General features: G+C 40.1%; 1 protein-coding gene across 1 annotated transcript in view; it reads right to left on the reverse strand.

Annotated features, from left to right (window-relative positions):
• The window catches only part of atp11c (ATPase phospholipid transporting 11C), a 133,204-nt gene extending 116,197 nt beyond the window's left edge, over positions 1 to 17,007 (reverse strand). The window contains exon 1 of the mRNA XM_062963781.1: positions 16,446 to 17,007. Coding sequence (XP_062819851.1) covers positions 16,446 to 16,472 — 27 coding nt within the window. The 5' untranslated portion in view covers positions 16,473 to 17,007. The remainder of the gene's footprint in view (positions 1 to 16,445) is intronic.
• Between the last annotated feature and the right edge of the window lie 1,521 nt (positions 17,008 to 18,528).

Here is an 18,528-nt window from a genome sequence, read left to right on the forward strand (position 1 = left end):
TCTGAATTATCCAAGCCATTTTTGTAGACAATGTTTTCAATACATCATAATATTTTGGTGCTAAATTCGTAAATACAGTACAGTAGAGTCTCACTTATCCAAGCTAAACGGGCCGGCAGAAGCTTGGATAAGTGAATATCTTGGACAATAAGGAGGGATTAAGGAAAAGCCTATTAAACATCAAATTAGGTTATGATTTTACAAATTAAGCACCAAAACATCATGTTAAACAACAAATTTGACAGAAAAAGTAGTTCAATACTCAGTAATGTTATGTAGTAATTACTGTATTTACTCATTTAGCACCAAAATATCACGATGTATTGAAAACATTGACTATAAAAATGGCTTGGATTATCCAGAGGCTTGGATAAGCGAGGCTTGGATAAGTGAGACTCTACTGTAATTACAACATAACATTACAGGGTATTGAACTACTTTTTCTGTCAAATTTGTTGTATAACATGATGTTTTGGTGCCTATCATAACCTAATTTGATGTTTAATAGGCTTTTCCTTAATCCCTCCTTATTATCAAAGATATTCGCTTATCCAAGCTTCTGCCGGCCCGTTGGATAAGTGAGACTCTACTGTATTACATTTATTTTACTCTATGTTTTATTATTATAATTAATACATTTATTATTTCACTCTGATCTTATTATTATTATTTTATTATGACACAGCAAACAAGATAGGTCTGCTGGATTTTGTTTCACAAAATCACAAGTCGAACACTTCCCAAGTGTATAGGACTGTGTGATGTATTTTCGGATGATGCGCACAGATCCCTGTTGGGTGGCCTTTTGCAGTTGGCAGATTGTGATTTTGTCAATGTCTATTGTTTCCAAATTATTATTATTATTATTATTATTATTATTATTGCATTTATTATTTTGCTCTATTTATTATTACTTGTATTATTTTCCTGTACTTATTATTATTATTACATGTATTATTTTACTCTATTTACTCTATCGCACACTAGATACACTAACACAACGGTCCTGGCTGCCTGAACATATAACAACAGGAATCTTTGTGGAGGAAGTTTTTGGAACTCAAGGAAACCAATGCTTTGGTGTGGAGATACAGGGCGCATCTGCACTGCAGTTTGAGCCACGGTGGTGCAGTGAGTTAAACCCTTGTGCCGGCTGAACTGCTGACCCGAAGGTTGGGTTGCTGGCCTGAAGGTTGCCCGTTTGGATCTGCGAGAGGGGGTGAGCTACTGTCTGTCAGCTCTAGCTTGCGGGGACATTTATTATTATTCATTTATTTCCATCATTTCTATCCCGCCCTTCTCACCCGAAGGGCGGCTTACAAAACTGGCAGAATTTGATGCCAATACACAACGATACAAAAGAATAAAAAGATAAGCAGTTAAAATACAGATTTAAAACAATATAAAATACTCGAGCCATTCATCCACAGAACCTTGTCCATGACATAAGAGAAGCCTCCCAACAGGATGGTAACACATCCGGGCAACGTCTCTGTAGACAACCAATACTTTCGCACCAGAAGCGACTTGCAGTTTGTTCTCAAGTGGCTTCTGACACGATTAAAAAAAAAAAGCACCTTAACCATCATGCCTCAATGCGATGAAATCCTGGGAGTTGTAGTTTGGCGAGGCACCAGCACTCTTCGCCAAAGAAGAGAGAAAAATCTCGTAAAACTATTATCTCTTCGGAAAACATAACGTACCTAAATTACCTACTTGACAGATGCAACTGTCTTTCGGGTTGCTTAAGTAAACAGCGAGCTAGGCTATTAATGGTCGGGAGCTTAACCCAACCCGGGCTTCGATCTTATGACCTCTCGGTCAGTAGTAATTTATTGCAACTGGCTACTAACCAGCTGCGCCACGGTGGCGTAGTGGATTAAAGCTTTGTGACTTGAAGGTTGGGTTGCTGAACTGCAAGTTGCCAGGTTCGAATCCCACCCGGCGAGAGTGCGGTTGAGCTCCCTCTATCAGCTCCAGCTCCATGCGGGGACATGAGAGAAGCTTCCCACAAGGATGGTAAAAAAAAACATCCAAACATCCGGGCAACGTCCCCTGAGCAACGTCCTTGCAAATTCTCTCACACCAGAAGCGACTTACAGTTTCTCAAGTTGCTCCTGAGACAGACAAAAAAAAGTCAGCCATGGGCAAATTTTGGTCCTCCAAATGTTTTGGACTTCAACTCCCACAATTCCTAACAGCCAATTCCTACCGGAATTGTGAGAGTTAAAGTCCAAAACTGGGCTGAAGTTTGCCCATGGCTGCACTAGATAGAACAACGATTTGGATCCCCAAAAAGACAGTTTTCTATGTTCTTCTTTTTGTGTTTGTCGGGAGCGATTTGAGAAACTGCAAGTCGCTTCTGGTGCGGGAGAATTGGCTGTCTGCAAGGATGTTGCACAGGGGATGTTTTGATGACTGATCGGATGCCATCACTCTTTTATATATAGTAGAGTCTCACTAATCCAAGCCTCACTTATCCAAGCCTCTGGATAATCCAAGCCATTTTTGTAGTCAATGTTTCCAATATATCGTGATATTTTGGTGCTAAATTCGTAAATACAGTAATTACAACATAACATTACTGCGTATTAAACTACTTTTTCTGTCAAATTTGTTGTATAACATGATGTTTTGGTGCTTAATTTGTAAAATCATAACCTAATTTGATGTTTAATAGGCTTTTCCTTAATCCCTCCTTATTATCCAAGATATTCGCTTATCCAAGCTTCTGCCGGCCTGTTTAGCTTGGATAAGTGAGACTCTACTGTATATAAAAGAGTGATGGCATCAGGGCAGCGGACAAAACAACAAAACTACAGGCCCCCCAACCTCAAAATTTGACAACACAACCCATCATTCACGGCTCTAGGTTGATACAACAAAAAGGAAAAGAAAAATAAAGTCCTAATTAGAGGGAGAGGAATAATAGTTTTTATCCAATTGCTGCCAGTTTGAAGGCTAAGCTCCACCCACTTGGTCTCCTAGCAACCTCCTCAGCCCAGGGGACAGGCACAGTTAGGCCTCACTTAAACCTCTTTCACAGATTATCAGATTTTAACTGGATTATATGGCAATGTAGACTGAAGGCCCTTCCACACAGCTATATAACCTATTTAGAATCTTATATTATCTGCTTTGAACTTTATCTTGAGTCCATACTGCCATATAATCCACTTCAGTGTGCATACTAAACATAAAGACAACCATACAACAGACATTCAATACCACCACTACCTCCACAATTTCTCACCAACACCACCAGACAAGCCACAGCAACACGTGGCCGGGCACAGCTAGTTGATCTATATGTTTCCACTAACTGCTGGACTATATTTCTCCTCATTCCCCCGTCAATGGCTGGCTGGGGCTGATGGGATTTGGAGTCTATATAGATCTATCTCCACACCAGGTTAGAGCTGTTTCTTCATCCCTTCCCATCGACCTATATGCAAATACCAGTTGAGCAAATTTGACATGCAAAACTAGGAAAGAGTCGACACCACACGCAAAACGCCTCTGATTCTAGGATTGACGTCAATACTCCGTCCTGAAAAACGAGGCTGTTTTTTAAAAACAACACCATCACCATTTGGTCTTTATTAACCCGGCAAAGCAAAGAGAATGGAAGGCAAGGCAATGAAAATTAAGCCGCATTTTTGCAGGCTTAGTGTCAAAGGGAATTAGCACATTCCCTGGAGATTTTTCTCCAGTATTCCCAGGGATTATTTTAGCTGGAAGGTGTATGAGAGGCCTAGCCAACAACCAAGAAGGTAAAGGAACAGCAAACCTTCTCTCTCGTTCTGTTCTACCCCATTAATAAAAAAGAAACACCGAGGAATTAATATGCATGAGATTCCAGCAAACGCAAATATTGTATATACTCGAGTATAAGCCTAGTTTTTCAGCCCTGTTTTTAAGACTGAAAAAGCCCCCCTCGGCTTATACTCAGGTGAGGGTCCTGGTTGGCTTATATTTGGGTCAGCTTATACTCGAGAATATATGGTACATTTATTATTTTTCTCTATTATTATTGGTATTATTACATTTATTATTTTTCTCTATTAATTTGGGTATTATTACATTTATAATTGCACTTTTGGCCCAGTATATTTTGGCGCCAACCCTAGATTTTATCATTATATTAGTATGTGATTTTATGACCTGTTTTATTGTTTTATTGTTGTTGTAGATTTATTTGTTTTATTGCTTTGTTTTTATATTGTTAATGTTCGGGCTTGGCCCCGAGTCCCTTTGGGGAGATGGGGCAGGGTATAAAAATAAAATTATTATTATTATTATTGGTATTATTACATTTATTATTTTTCTCTATTATTATTGGTATTATTACATTTATTATTTTTCTCTATTATTATTGGTATTATTACATTTATTATTTTTCTCTATTATTGTTGCTACTATTACATTTATTTTACTCCACTGTTATTATTATTATTAATACATTTATTATTTCACTCTGATCTTATTATTCTTACTGCATTTATTATTTTACTCTATTTATTACTACAGTAGAGTCTCACTTATCCAACATAAATGAGCCGGCAGAATGTTGGATAAGCGAATATGTTAGATAATAAGGAGAGATTAAGGAAAGGCCTATTAAACATCAAATTAGGTTATGATTTTACAAATTAAGCACCAAAACATCATGTTATACAAAAAATTTGACAGAAAAAGTAGTTCATTACACATTAATGCTATGTAGTAATTACTATATTTACGAATTTAGCACCAAAATATCACAATGCATTGAAAACACTGACTACAAAAATGCATTGAATAATCCAGAACATTGGATAAGTGAGACTCTACTGTATTATTTTTATCTATTATTGTTGCTACTATTACTATTTATTTTACTCTATTATTATTGTTATTAATACATTTATTATTTCACTCTGATCTTATTATTCTTATTACGTTTATTATTTTACTCTATTTATTATTACATTTATTTTACTCTATTTTTATATTATTAATACATTTATTATTTCACTCTGATCTTATTATTATTGTATTTATTATTTTTCTCTATTATTGTTGCTACTATTACATATATTTTATTCTATTTTTATTATTATTATTAATACATTTATTATTTCACTCTGATCTTATTATTATTGCATTTATTATTTTACTCTATTTATTATTACATGTATTATTTTGCTCTATTATTATTAAAAGGATACATAAGCACATTTACATTGAAGAAGATGAGAATAACGATTTGATCAGAGTTGGAGAGTCTTATCTTAAATTTGAGCTTTATGTAAATATTCAAAAACATTGAACCTACGGATGCCTCAATTAACGTAATTTTATTGGTATCTATTTTTATTTCTGAAATTTACCAGCCTTGGCTTATACTGGAGTCAATGTTTTCCCAGTTTTCTTGGGGTAAAATTAGGTGCCTCGGCTTATATTCGGGTCGGCTTATACTCGAGTATATACGGTAATATGCACGAGATTCTACAGCCATACAGCATCTTGGAGTATTGCTTGGAAAAATGAGGATTTTGAACAACACCTCCCAGAAATTTGCACCCAGGCCACGAATCCTCATCCTGAAAAGATCTGCATATTTCCTACAAAAACCAAGCAAGGAACCAAGGAGATGTATGTCTTCCTTTTAATGCTGCTAATGGCATTTGGACAGCTTTAAAGAGAGATTAGACGATTCGTGGGCGATAAAGCTGTCAGCGGTTACTTTCCATGGCTCTGCAAGATCCAAAGCTATATTACGAACAAACTGTATCTGAAATATGCCCAACATGATATTTTTAGGAGTTGCTGTGAGTTTTCCGTGTTCCAGAAGCATTCACTCCTGATGTTTCGCCCACATCTATGGCAGGCATCCCCAGAGGTTGTGGGGTCTGTTGGAAACTAGGCAAGTGGGGTTTATATATCAGGGCCAGATTGATGAAACGTGAATCAATCAGGGCCAGCGAACACCTCCCAACACAGGATCCCTCCAGGCAGGAAGCAGGCAGGCTTTGAAGCTGCAAGGCCATTCCAATGCTAACTGCAATAGTCACACTTGCCACACTTGTCTTCTGAGTGTTGTTCTTTATTTGCTGTCTTGATTTTAGAGTTTTAAAACTCAAGGCCAGCTAACACCTCCCAACGTAGGATTCCCTCCGCAAGGCCACCTTGATTAGCAATTAATGGCCTTGCAGCCTCAAAGCCTGGCTGCTTCCTGCCTAGGGGAATCGTTTTTTGCCTGTCCGAACACCTTGATTTGCATTGAAAAGCCTTGCAGCTCCAAAGTCAGCTAACACATCCCAATAAACCGTCAGGCTTTGAAGCTGCAAGGCTTTTCAATGCGAATCAAGGTGATTAACTGCAACATTCACACCGGCTCCAACATCATTCCACAGGTATATAAACCCCACTTGCCTAGTTCCCACAGACCTCACAATCTCTGAGCATGCCTGGGTGAAACGTCAGGAGAGAATGCTTCTGGAACATAGCCTGAAAGACCGGAAAACTCACAGCAACCTAGTGATTCCGGCCATGAAAGCCTTCGACAACAGATGATAATTTTACACCAAGTAAAGCTACAATCAGCTTTACTTCCGCGCATTTGATAATAATAATAATTATTATAATAATAATCCCAGGTGACAGTCGCATTGACGAAAAACAAGAGGAAAAACTCAGCCGCTATCAGGACCTCAAGATTGAACTTCAAAGACTCTGGCAGAAACCAGTGCAGGTGGTCCCGGTGGTGATGGGCACACTGGGTGCCGTGCCAAAAGATCTCAGCCGACATTTGGAAACAATAGACATTGACAAAATTACGATCTGCCAGCTGCAAAAGGCCACCCGACTGGGATCTGCGCACATCATCCGAAAATACATCACACAGTCCTAGACACTTGGGAAGTGTTCGACTTGTGATTTTGTGATACGAAATCCAGCATGTCTATCTTGTTTGCTGTGTCATAATAAAATAATAATAATAATACTTTATTTTTTCTATCCTCTCACCATCTCCCCGAAGGGACTCAGGGCAGCTCACACGGGGGCACAGCCCAAACAGACACAAAGTATAAACAGTTTAAAACACATGGCAAAAATTTAGAACAAAGATACAACAGTCATATAAAATACAGTAGAGTCTCACTAATCCAACACTCGCTTATCCAACGTTCTGGATTATCCAACGAATTTTTGTAGTCAATGTTTTCAATACATCGTGATATTTTGGTGCTAAATTCGTAAATACAGCAATTACTATATAGCATTACTGTGTATTGAACTACTTTTTCTGTGAAATTTGTTGTATAACCTGATGGTTTGGTGCTTAATTTGTAAAATCATAACCTAATTTGATGTTTAATAGGCTTTTCCTTAATCTCTCCTTATTACCCAACATATTAGCTTATCCAACATTTTGCTGGCCTGTTTACGTTGGATAAATGAGACTCTACTGCAATCAATTAAAAACACAGTTAGCTCTTGATCTATAAAGAGGTGCCTTTACTTCATTCAGGCAAAATGCTGAATCCATTTCAGGGCCTATTCTGCTTTCTCTTGGAAAGAAAATATATCCTTAGCTGCCACATTCTTGGGGTTCCCTATTCTTTAGTGGGGTGACCCACTTCCTCTTCTTTCCACTCGTCTTCACCTCCCGTGAAGATAGGCACTAATTGTGAGAGTTAAAGTCCAAAACTGGGCTGAGGTTTGCCCGTGGCTGCACTAGTTAGAACAACGATTTGGATCCCCAAAGAGACAGTTTTCTATGTTCTTCTTTTTGTGTTTGTCGGGAGCGATTTGAGAAACTGCAAGTCGCTTCTGGTGCGAGAGAATTGGCTGTCTGCAAGGACGTTGCCCAGGGGATGTTTTGATGACTGATCGGATGATCTATATATATAAAAGAGGCAGCGGACAAAACAACAAAACTGCAGGCCCCCCAACCTCGAAATTTGACAACACAACCCATCATTCACGGCTCTAGGTTGATACAACAAAAAGGAAAAGAAAAATAAAGTCCTAATTACAGGGAGAGGAATAATAGTTTTTATCCAATTGCTGCCAGTTTGAAGGCTAAGCTCCACCCACTTGGTCTCCTAGCAACCTACTCAGCCCAGGGGACAGGCACAGTTAGGCCTCACTTAGGCCTCTTCCACAGATTATTTATTTTTATTTCAAATATTTCTATCCCGCCCTTCTCACCCGGAGGGACTCAGGGCGGCGTACAACTGGCAACAATTCGATGCCGATACATCATTAAAAACAACAACATATAAAAAATACAACCAATTAAATACAGTATAAAATATAAAATATAAAACGTGTTTAAAATCTGTTCGTCCAATATCCTCCAACTTTATCCATATAACAATCTGGGTCGTCTTAATCATTTATTCATTAAAAGCCTGGGCACAAAGCCATGTTTTTAAGGCTTTTCTAAAACTCAAAAGGGTTGGGGCTTGCCGTATATATTTTAACTGGATTATATGGCAATGTAGACTCAAGGCCCTTCCACACAGCTATATAAGCTATTTAGAATCTTATATTATCTGCTTTGAACTGCTTATCCAACATTTTGCTGGCCCGTTTATGTTGGATAAATGAGACTCTACTGCAGGGGTCCTCAAACTTTTAAAGCAGAGGGCCGGTCCGCAATCCTTCAGACTGATGAGGGGCCGAATTATGTGTTATGATGTGTTGTTCTTTTATATTCTGTTATATTGTATTGTTTTGGGCATAGCCCCATCTAAGCCGCCCCGAGTCCCCATTGGGGAGATGGTGGTGGGGTATAAATAAAGTTTTATTATTATAATAATTATTATTATTATCATTTGGGGGGAAAAACGAACAAATTCCTATGCATACTGCAGGTGTCTTATTTGTAGTGCAAAACAACAACAACAATGAAAGAACAATACAATACTTAAAAATGAAAACAACTGTAACCAGCATAAACCTATCAGGATTTCAATGGGAAGTGTGGGCCTGCTTCTGGCCAATGAGATAGTCAAGTGAATTAGGATTGTTGTTGTTGTGTGACTTCAAGTCATTTCAGACTTTGGGCGAGCCTAAGTCTAAAATTATTTATTTATTCAGAGGAGAGGAAATTTATTTATTACATTTATATCCCGCCCTTCTCACCCAGAAGGGGACTCAGAGCAGCTGGATGTACATACAATATATTATTAGCATAGCACAATATTAGCATTATATATTACTATATTGAACTATACCACTACTGTAATATTATATGTAATATATAACATATAATTAATATTATATGGTATTATTAATAATATTATATTGTATAACATTATAAGATTATTATCAATATTATTTGTATATAGAATATATTCTTAAAAATGATTTAAAAATATATTATAAAACTGAGGGCGGGGGCCAGGTAAATGACCTTGGAGGGCCGCATCCGGCCCCCGGGCCTTAGTTTGGGGACCCCTGCTCTACTGCAATCAATTAAAAACACAGTTAGCTCTTGATCTATAAAGAGGTGCCTTTACTTCATTCAGGCAAAATGCTGAATCCATTTCAGGGCCTATTCTGCTTTCTCTTGGTAAGAAAATATATCCTTAGCTGCCACATTCTTGGGGTTCCCTATTCTTTAGTGGGGTGACCCACTTCATCTTCTTTCCACTCGTCTTCACCTCCCGTGAAGACAGGCACTCCTTGAGGGACTATTTTGGCTGCTCTTTTCTATCCTTTTCCCCAGGAACAACACAGGTAAAGAAAACTGCGGAGCCCTCTTGGCATTCACAGCCGGCTGCAGAGCATCCTGTTGCCTGTATTTGTGTGTCCGCTCTTGGCGGAGAAGAACAAAAGGAAAACGCAGGGGGAATCCCAAGCAGGCCAACAACGTACGCCATGTTGGTGTTGGGAGAGAGAGAGGAAAGAATGAAAGGAAGGAAGGAAGAAAGGATGGAAGAGAGGAAGTGACAAACCTACGTACAGAGCCGGCCCTAGGTATTTTTCAAGTGTAGGCAAACAGACTTTTGCTCCCCCCCGCAAACCAATCACTGAAAAATAAAAGCTTTGGATAAGCGAAAATGTTGGATAATAAGGAGGGATTAAGGAAAAGCCTATTACACATCAAATTACATTAAGATTTTACAAATTAAGCACCAAAACATCATGCTTTACAACAAATCAACAGAAAAAGCAATTCAATACATTGTGATGACTCATGGGCCATGTAGTCCCGTTCCTGGTACTATTGTGGCAGATGAAGAGGAAAACTTGGGTTTCCCACCGTTTCAGCCAGAATTGGAGCCCTTGCACCTGCAAGATGTTTGCCCACAAGAAGTCAGCCAAACAAGCCTTGAGCAGAAATCTCCCCCATTTTCTCGAGATAGAGGCGCTAGGGAGGTGAATCGCAGAAGCGCCAGGATTGCTGCCAGACAATTAGCTGATTAAGCCTGTTTCCCTTGGGAAATCTTAAGGAGTCATGCATCTGGACACAGTATGGGTTTCGTTTCTTGTTCCCCAGGGAAAGTGTTCCTTGGCGGGAAAACAAAATCCTATATAGGTGTTTACCCGCAAGGAAATCCTTGCGGAGTCAATTCGTCAGCTTCGGGAGTGAGATCGTGTGTGGACTACGCTACTCCAGTTCCCTGATCCACGGACCTTGTTCTAGTTCCAAGCCTGCCTTGTCCCCGGATCTTGCCACGGACCTCGTTCTTGCTTCTTGCCTCTTGTTGCCACGTATCAAGCCTTGTTTGCCAAGAATCTAGTTTGCTTCCAGCCTTGTTGTCAAGCTCCATTGGACTAAAGGACCGTCATTTCCCCACACTTTGCTTGGCAAAGTGTGTGTTTCGGTTATTGGATTATAACTTTGGACTCTAATATCACATATTGGACATTGTTTTCCTGGACTATATTTGACCTTTCCTGAAAGGTCTACTTCTGAACTATATTCTTCACTTGTTTTTATTGACTTTATATTTTCCTTTAATAAAGATATTAGATAGATTCTGGCCTCTGCGCATGGTTATTGGTGTTCTGTAGCCTGGGTCCTGACAGCGCCACAGGCAACTGCCTAGTTGGCCTGGTGGTTGAACCGCCTCTGCCTACGTATAAGACAGAGAAAAGGAGAAGAGAGAAAGAAGAAAGAGAAAAATTCTTCATCAGCATTGCAAAGCTGAGGAAGAAGCACAGCCTACAAACCAGGGGTCCCCAAACTAAGGCCCGGGGGCCGGATGCGGCCCTCCAAGGTCATTTACCTGGCCCCCGCCCTCAGTTTTATAATATAATATTTTTGTATTAGTTTTAATAATATAATATATTGTATATACATATAATATTGATAATAATATTATGTTATACAATATAATACTAATAATAATACCATATAATAATATTCATTATTATCTATATATATAAAAGAGTGATGGCATCAGGGCAGCGGACAAAACAACAAAACTACAGGCCCCCTAACCTCGAAATTTGACAACACAACCCATCATCCATGGCTCTAGGTTGATACAAAAAAAAAGAAAAGAAAAATAAAGTCCTAATTAGAGGGAAATGAATAATTGTTTTTATCCAATTGCTGCCAGTTAGAGGGCTAAGCTCCACCCACTTGGTCTCCTAGCAACCTACTCAGTCCAGGGGACAGGCACAGTTAGGCTTCAAGACTCTTCCACATTGCCTATAAGATACAGATTATCTGATTTTAACTGGATTATATGGCAGTGTAGACTCAAGGCCCTTCTACACAGCTATATTACCCATTTAGAATCTGCTTTGAACTGGATTATCTTGAGTCCACACTGCCAGATAATTCACTTCAGTGTGCATTTTATACAGCTGTGTAGAAGGGGCAGTTCTAGGCAGATAATATAAGATTACAAATATACAGTAGAGTCTCACTAATCCAACATAAACAGTGTCCTCTACCCTCACCACTTTCACAGTACACAAACAACCAAATGCATGCTAAACATAAAGACAACCATACAACAGACATTCAATACCACCACTACCTCAACAATTTCTCACCAACACCACCAGACAACGCCATAGCAACACGTGGCCGGGCACAGCTAGTATATATTATATAATACTAGTATGTTATATATTACATAACATATAATAGTATAGTGGTATAGTTCAATATAGAATTATATAATGCTAATATTGTGCTATGCTAATAATATAATATATTGTATGTACATATAGTTGCTCTGTCCCCTTCAGGGTGAGAAGGGTGGGATATAAATGTAGGAAATAAATGCAGTAAATAAATAATTTTAGACTTGGGCTCGGCCAAAGTCTGAAATGACTTGAAGTCACACAACAACAACAACAATCCTAATAAACTTGACTATCTCATTGGCCAGTAGCCGGCCCACACTTTCCATTGAAATCCTGATAGGTTTATGTTGGTTAAAATTGTTTTCATTTTTAAATATTGTATTGTTCTTTCGTTGTTGTTGTTGTTTCACTACAAATAAGACATGTGCAGTATGCATAGGAATTTGTATTTTTTTTTTTCAAATGATAATTCGGCCCCACAACAGTCTGAAGGATTGTGGACCGGCCCTCTGCTTCAAAAGTTTGAGGACCCCTGGCCTACAAACTATCTACAGACCCACCAAGAAAATCCAACAAATTCAGCAAAGGACAAGAGGGATCCTCTCACCTCTGCAGCAGTCTACCGTATACCATGCAGATGTGGACAAGATCATCAAACGCAGCATTGTCAAAACATGAATCAAGGAACATGAAGGGCACTGCAGACTAATCCAACCAGAGAAGTCAGCCATAGCCGAGCACTGGATGAACCAACCCGGACACAGTATGTTATTTGAGAACACAGAAATGCTGGACCACTCTCACAACCATCAGAGATGCCACTGAAATCCACGAGCATGCGGACAATGTCAACAGAAAGGAGCAAACCATGGAAATGAACACAAATCTGTCTATCAGTATTTAAAAAAAACTCTAAAATCAGGACAGTAAATAAAGATCAACACTCTGAAAACAGGGGAAATACTGACAGGAAACAATCAGCGCCAGCTAACACCTCCCAACAAAGGATTCCTCCATAAATAATAATAATAATAATAATAATAATAATATCAGGACCTCAAGATTGAACTGCAAAGACTCTGGCAGAAACCAGTGCAGGTGGTCCCGGTGGTGATGGGCACACTGGGTGCCGTGCCAAAAGATCTCAGCCGGCATTTGGAAACAATAGACATTGACAAAATTACGATCTGCCAACTGCAAAAGGCCACCCTGCTGGGATCTGTGCGCATCATCCGAAAATACATCACACAGTCCTAGACTCTTGGGAAGTGTTCGACTTGTGATTTTGTGATACGAAATCCAGCATATCTATTTTGTTTGCTGTGTCATAATAAAATAATAATAATAATAATAATAATAATCCTAGACACTTGGGAAGTGTTCGACTTGTGATTTTGTGATACGAAATCCAGCATATCTATTTTGTTTGCTGTGTCATAATAAAATAATAATAATAATAATAATAATAATAATAATAATAATAATAATAATAATAATAATCCTAGACACTTGGGAAGTGTTCGACTTGTGATTTTGTGATACGAAATCCAGCATATCTATTTTGTTTGCTGTGTCATAATAAAATAATAATAATAATAATAACTTTATTTTTATATCCCGCTCCCATCTCCCCAGAGGGGACCCGGGGCGGCTCTCGTGGGGAAAGGCCCAGTTTCAACATACAATAAAACACAGCATAATTAAAACAGGTAAAATAGTATAAACATACAAACCAGGATAAAACGTCAACATCAAAACATGAGAGTCTGAACATAATATACAAAATGTAAGATAAAATTCAGCAGATGCTACAAGAGGGAATTAAGGATCTCATTACAGGCAGGAAGTATCCAGGCTTTGAAGCTGCAAGGCCATTAAATGCTAATCAAGGGGACTAATTGCATTCATACTTGCCGCACCAAGACTATTCATTGCTATTCAACCTGGGCAACCAAGGATTCCACAAGCTAGAAAGCGGCCAGGATTTTAAACTGCAAGACTATTCAGTGCAGTTCAAGCTCGCCAAACAAGGATTCCCCCAGGCAGGAAGCAGCCAAACCTTCAAGCTGCAGGGCTATTCCATGCTAATCAAGGTGGCCAATTGCAACATCCACACAGACAAGAGTTCTTTCTTTCTTCCACCCTGGACTTTCCAGAGATACATAAACCCCACTTGCCTAGTTTCCAACAGATCTCACAACCTCTGAGGATGCCTGCTATAGATGTGGGCGAAACGCCAGGAGAGAATGCTTCTGGGGTGAAGGGAACAAGGGACACCTGATCTAACTTGATTAATAAATAGCAATAGATTGATCAGGAAAATAGCTTTAGCTTTAGAAATCAACTGGAGATAGCTTTAGTGTCTTTAGTGTCTGGTCATGTTCCAGAAGTATTATCTCCTGACGTTTCGCCCACATCTATGGCAGGCATCCTCAGAGGTTGTGAAATAAACAAACAAATAAACAAACCATCACTTCCTTAGAGGTGCAAAAGGAATCATCTGGAGGGCCTGGGAATATCAAGGAGCAATACAGCCCCAGTCAACAATTGCCTTTGATGTTGGAAATGTCATTTTGATGTACAGTAGAGTCTCACTTATCCAACACTCGCTTATCCAACGTTCTGAATTATCCAATGCATTTTTATAGTCAATGTTTTCAATATATTGTGATATTTTGATGCTAAATTCATAAATATAGTAATTACTACATAGCATTCCTGCCTATTGAACTGCTTTTTCTGCCAAATTTGTTGTCCAACATGATGTTTTGGTGCTTAATTTGTAAAATCATAACCTAATTTGATGTTTAATAGGCTTTTTCTTAATCTCTCCTTATTATCCAACATATTCGCTTATCCAACGTTCTGCCGGCCCGTTTATGTTGGATAAGTGAGACTCTACTGTATATATTATTTATTTATTATTTATTTATTTCCAACGTTTATATCCCGCCCTTCTCACCCGAAGGGACTCAGGGCGGCGTACAAAATTGGCAACCATTCGATGCCTACACGTAATTAAAACAGCAATGAAAATCCAATTCAAACAATATAAAAATATAAAACACTAGCTGTGCCCAGCAACGCATTGCTGTGGCGTTGTCTGGTGGTGTTGGTGAGAACTTGTTGAGGGTGTATGGCCATCTGTCAGGAGTGGTTGGATTGTGTCCTCCTGCGTGATATAAGGAAGTTGAACTGGATGATCCTTAGGGGTCACTCCAAACCTTAGGATGGTATGATGATGTTGTTGTTGTTATTATTAGTAGTAGTATTAGTAGTAGTATTGAGAGGCTGGCTGGCCATCTGTTGAGAGTGCTTGGATTGTGTCCTGCATGGCAGAATTGGGTTGGACTGGATGGCCTTTAGGGGTGTCTCCTAACTGTCTGATGCAATGATTCGATGTGTATTATTATTGTGCAGATATCGGATGGCCATCTGTGAGGAGTGGTTGGATTGTGTCCTCCTGCATGATATAAGGAAGTTGAACTGGATGATCCTTAGGGGTATCTGCTAACCTTAGGATTGTATTAATTATTATTATTATTATTATTATTATTATTATTATTATTATTAAGAGGCTGGGTGGCCATCTGTTGGGCTGAGTAGATTGCTAGGAGACCAAGTGGGTGGAGTTTAGCCTTCTAACTGGCAGAAATTGGATAAAAACAATTATTCCTCTCCCTCTAATTAGGGCTTTATTTTTCTTTTCTTTTTGTTGTATGAACGTAGAGGCATGGATGAGTGGTTGTGCTGCCAAGTTTAGCGTTTCTGGGATGTGTAGTTTTGTTGTTTTGTCCTAGGCCGAAATTTCATTACTCTTTTATATATATAGATAGATAGATAGATAGATATGGTTAAAAATCCAAAATCCAAAATCCTCGTGCTGTAGCCGTAAATCAGTCCGGGTCGTCTTTATCATTTATTAACCTCTTTGCTTAGTTTTCTCCATGCCTCACAACCTCTGAGGATGCCTGCCATAGACGTGGGAGAAACGTCAGGAGACAATGCTTCTGGAACATGGCCAGACTGCCCGGAAAACATACAACAACCCTGTGATCCTGGCCATGAAAGCCTTCAACAACACACCTCACAACCTCTGAGGATGCCTGCCATAGATGTGGGCGAAACGTCAGGAGAGAATGCTTCTGGAGCATGGCCAGACAGCCCGGAAAACATACAACAACCGTGTGATCCCGGCCATGAAAGCCTTCGACAAGACATTGGGGAGGACGGTTTGGTGGTTCGAGTTGGGTGAGAAAATGCGCCTTCCGTGGCTGGTCAAACCCAAAGAAAGGACCCGAACTGGAGCGGAGGAGAGATCCCAAGCCGCAGTGCGTTCCAACGGGACTTGAAAGCAAGGGGAGGGGGCAAAGAAGGGCCTCACTCACTCACTTACTCACCAAGCGGTTGATTTGCCGGCGAAGCATCGCTGAAGTGCCGCAGCGTCTCGGAGAGGAAGGCGAGGAAAACCAAACAAGACTCCGGGTGGGCAGGCGTCACGGTCGCGCTTTCCTGAGCCGCATTTTGGGGTGGGATCCGGTCCCTCGGGGGTCGAGGCAAGGGGGTCGTGGGCTTAAGCCTCCCGAAGGAAGAAGAGGAAGAGGAGGAAGAAGGCGAGGAAGAGGGACCCAGGAGGCGGCATGGCGCGCCAACAGATGCAACAGACCAAGGAGACGACAAAGAAGGAGAAGAGGAGGAAAGAGCCCTTGATTTTAGAAGCTCAGGACTGACTCAGCCGCCCAGGAAGCAGCCCCGAAGGCGGCCAGAGATAGCTCTTTCTCTCCAGGCCGAATCAGAACCCAAGGCCACCTTTTTAGGCTTGTTTTGCCCTCTCCAAACCGAAGCGCAACGCGTCTCCAAAGGCGCACGTGGAAGAGAGAGAAAGAGAGGCTGTTTCTGCCCACCGCAGGCAACAGTTCTTCTCCTCCTCCTCCTCCTCCTCCTCTGCTTCTGCTTCTTTCTTTCTTTCCCGAGGGCGGGCCCCAGCCTGCCTCTCTCCACCCACAAAAGCCCCCAGAGCAGCCTGGGAGGTGTAGTTCCTTCCTGCACCCGCCGGGTTTCGCCTTCAGTCTCCTTGGCCGGCTGGAAATTAATGCCAAGGCGCGACGCTACTTTGCTGAGCTTTGCTCTTCTTTGGCAAAGGTGGGAGGAAAACTGAATTACATACAAACCTAATTCTTTACCCAACATCTTAAAGGCAATGGGAGGAATAAAGACCAGCTCGAAATTGCAAAATATATAACTAAAAAAAGTACATTTTGCTTGGAGTTTGCTTGGATTATACTTAAATAATACAGTAGAGCAGGGGTCCCCAAACTATGGCCCATGGGCCGGATACGGCCCTCCAAGGTCATTTACCCGGCCCCTGTCCTAAACTTTAGACTTAGGGTTGACCGAAGTCTACCTGGTCTTTGGAGGTCTCTTTCTTTACTTATGGCCTTATGAGATAGTCTAGATGGTCTTTGAAGGTCTCATTGCTTAGTTATGGCCTTACGAGACCATCTAGATGGATTTTGGAGCTCACTTTATCTATGGTCCTATGAGACCGTCTAGATGGCCTTTGGGGGCCCCTTTCCTTACATATGATCTTATTAGATTGTCTAGATGGCCTTTGGGGGTCCCTTTCCTTATCTATGGTCTTCTGATGGCCTTATGAGATCATCTGGATGGCCTTTGAGGGTCCCTTTCCTTACCTCTTGTCTTATGAGACCATCTAGATGGTCTTTGGAGGTCTCTTTGCTTACCTATGGTCTTATGAGATTGTCTAGATCAGGGGTCCCCAATCTAAGGCCCTACAAGGTCACTGACCTGGCCTCTGTCCTAAACTTTAGACTTCGGGTTGACGTAAGAGTGAAATGATTTGAAGGCACACAACAATCCTAATTTTGGACTACTTCATCATAGTCCGGCCCCCTAACTGTCTGAGGAACTGTGAACCGGCCCTCTGAGGACCCCTGCAGTAGAGTCTCACTTATCCAAGCTAAACGGGCTGGCAGAATGTTGGATAAGTGAATATGTTGGATAATAAGGAGGGATTAAGGAAAAGCCTATTAAACATCAAGTTAGGTTATGATTTTACAAATTAAGCACCAAAACATCATGTTATACAACAAATTTGACAGAAAAAGTAGTTCAATACACAGTAATACTATGTAGTAATTACTGTATTTATGAATTTAGCACCAAAATATCATGATATATTGAAATCATTGACTACAAAAATGTGTTGGATAATCCAGAACGTTGGATAAGCGAATGTTGGATAAGTGAGATTCTACTGTATAACTAAAAAAATGTATATTTTGCTTGGAGTTTGCTTGGATTATACTTAAATAATACAGTAAAGAAGGGGGTCCCCAAACTACAGCCCGCGGGCCGGATGCGGCCCTCCAAAGTCATTTACCTGGCCCCCACCCTCCGTTTTATAATATAATATTTTTATATCAGTTTTAATAATCTATATATTAAAAGGGTAATGAAATT

The sequence above is a fragment of the Anolis carolinensis genome, unplaced genomic scaffold (genome assembly GCF_035594765.1).
Source record: "Anolis carolinensis isolate JA03-04 unplaced genomic scaffold, rAnoCar3.1.pri scaffold_12, whole genome shotgun sequence".
NCBI lineage: Eukaryota > Metazoa > Chordata > Lepidosauria > Squamata > Dactyloidae > Anolis > Anolis carolinensis.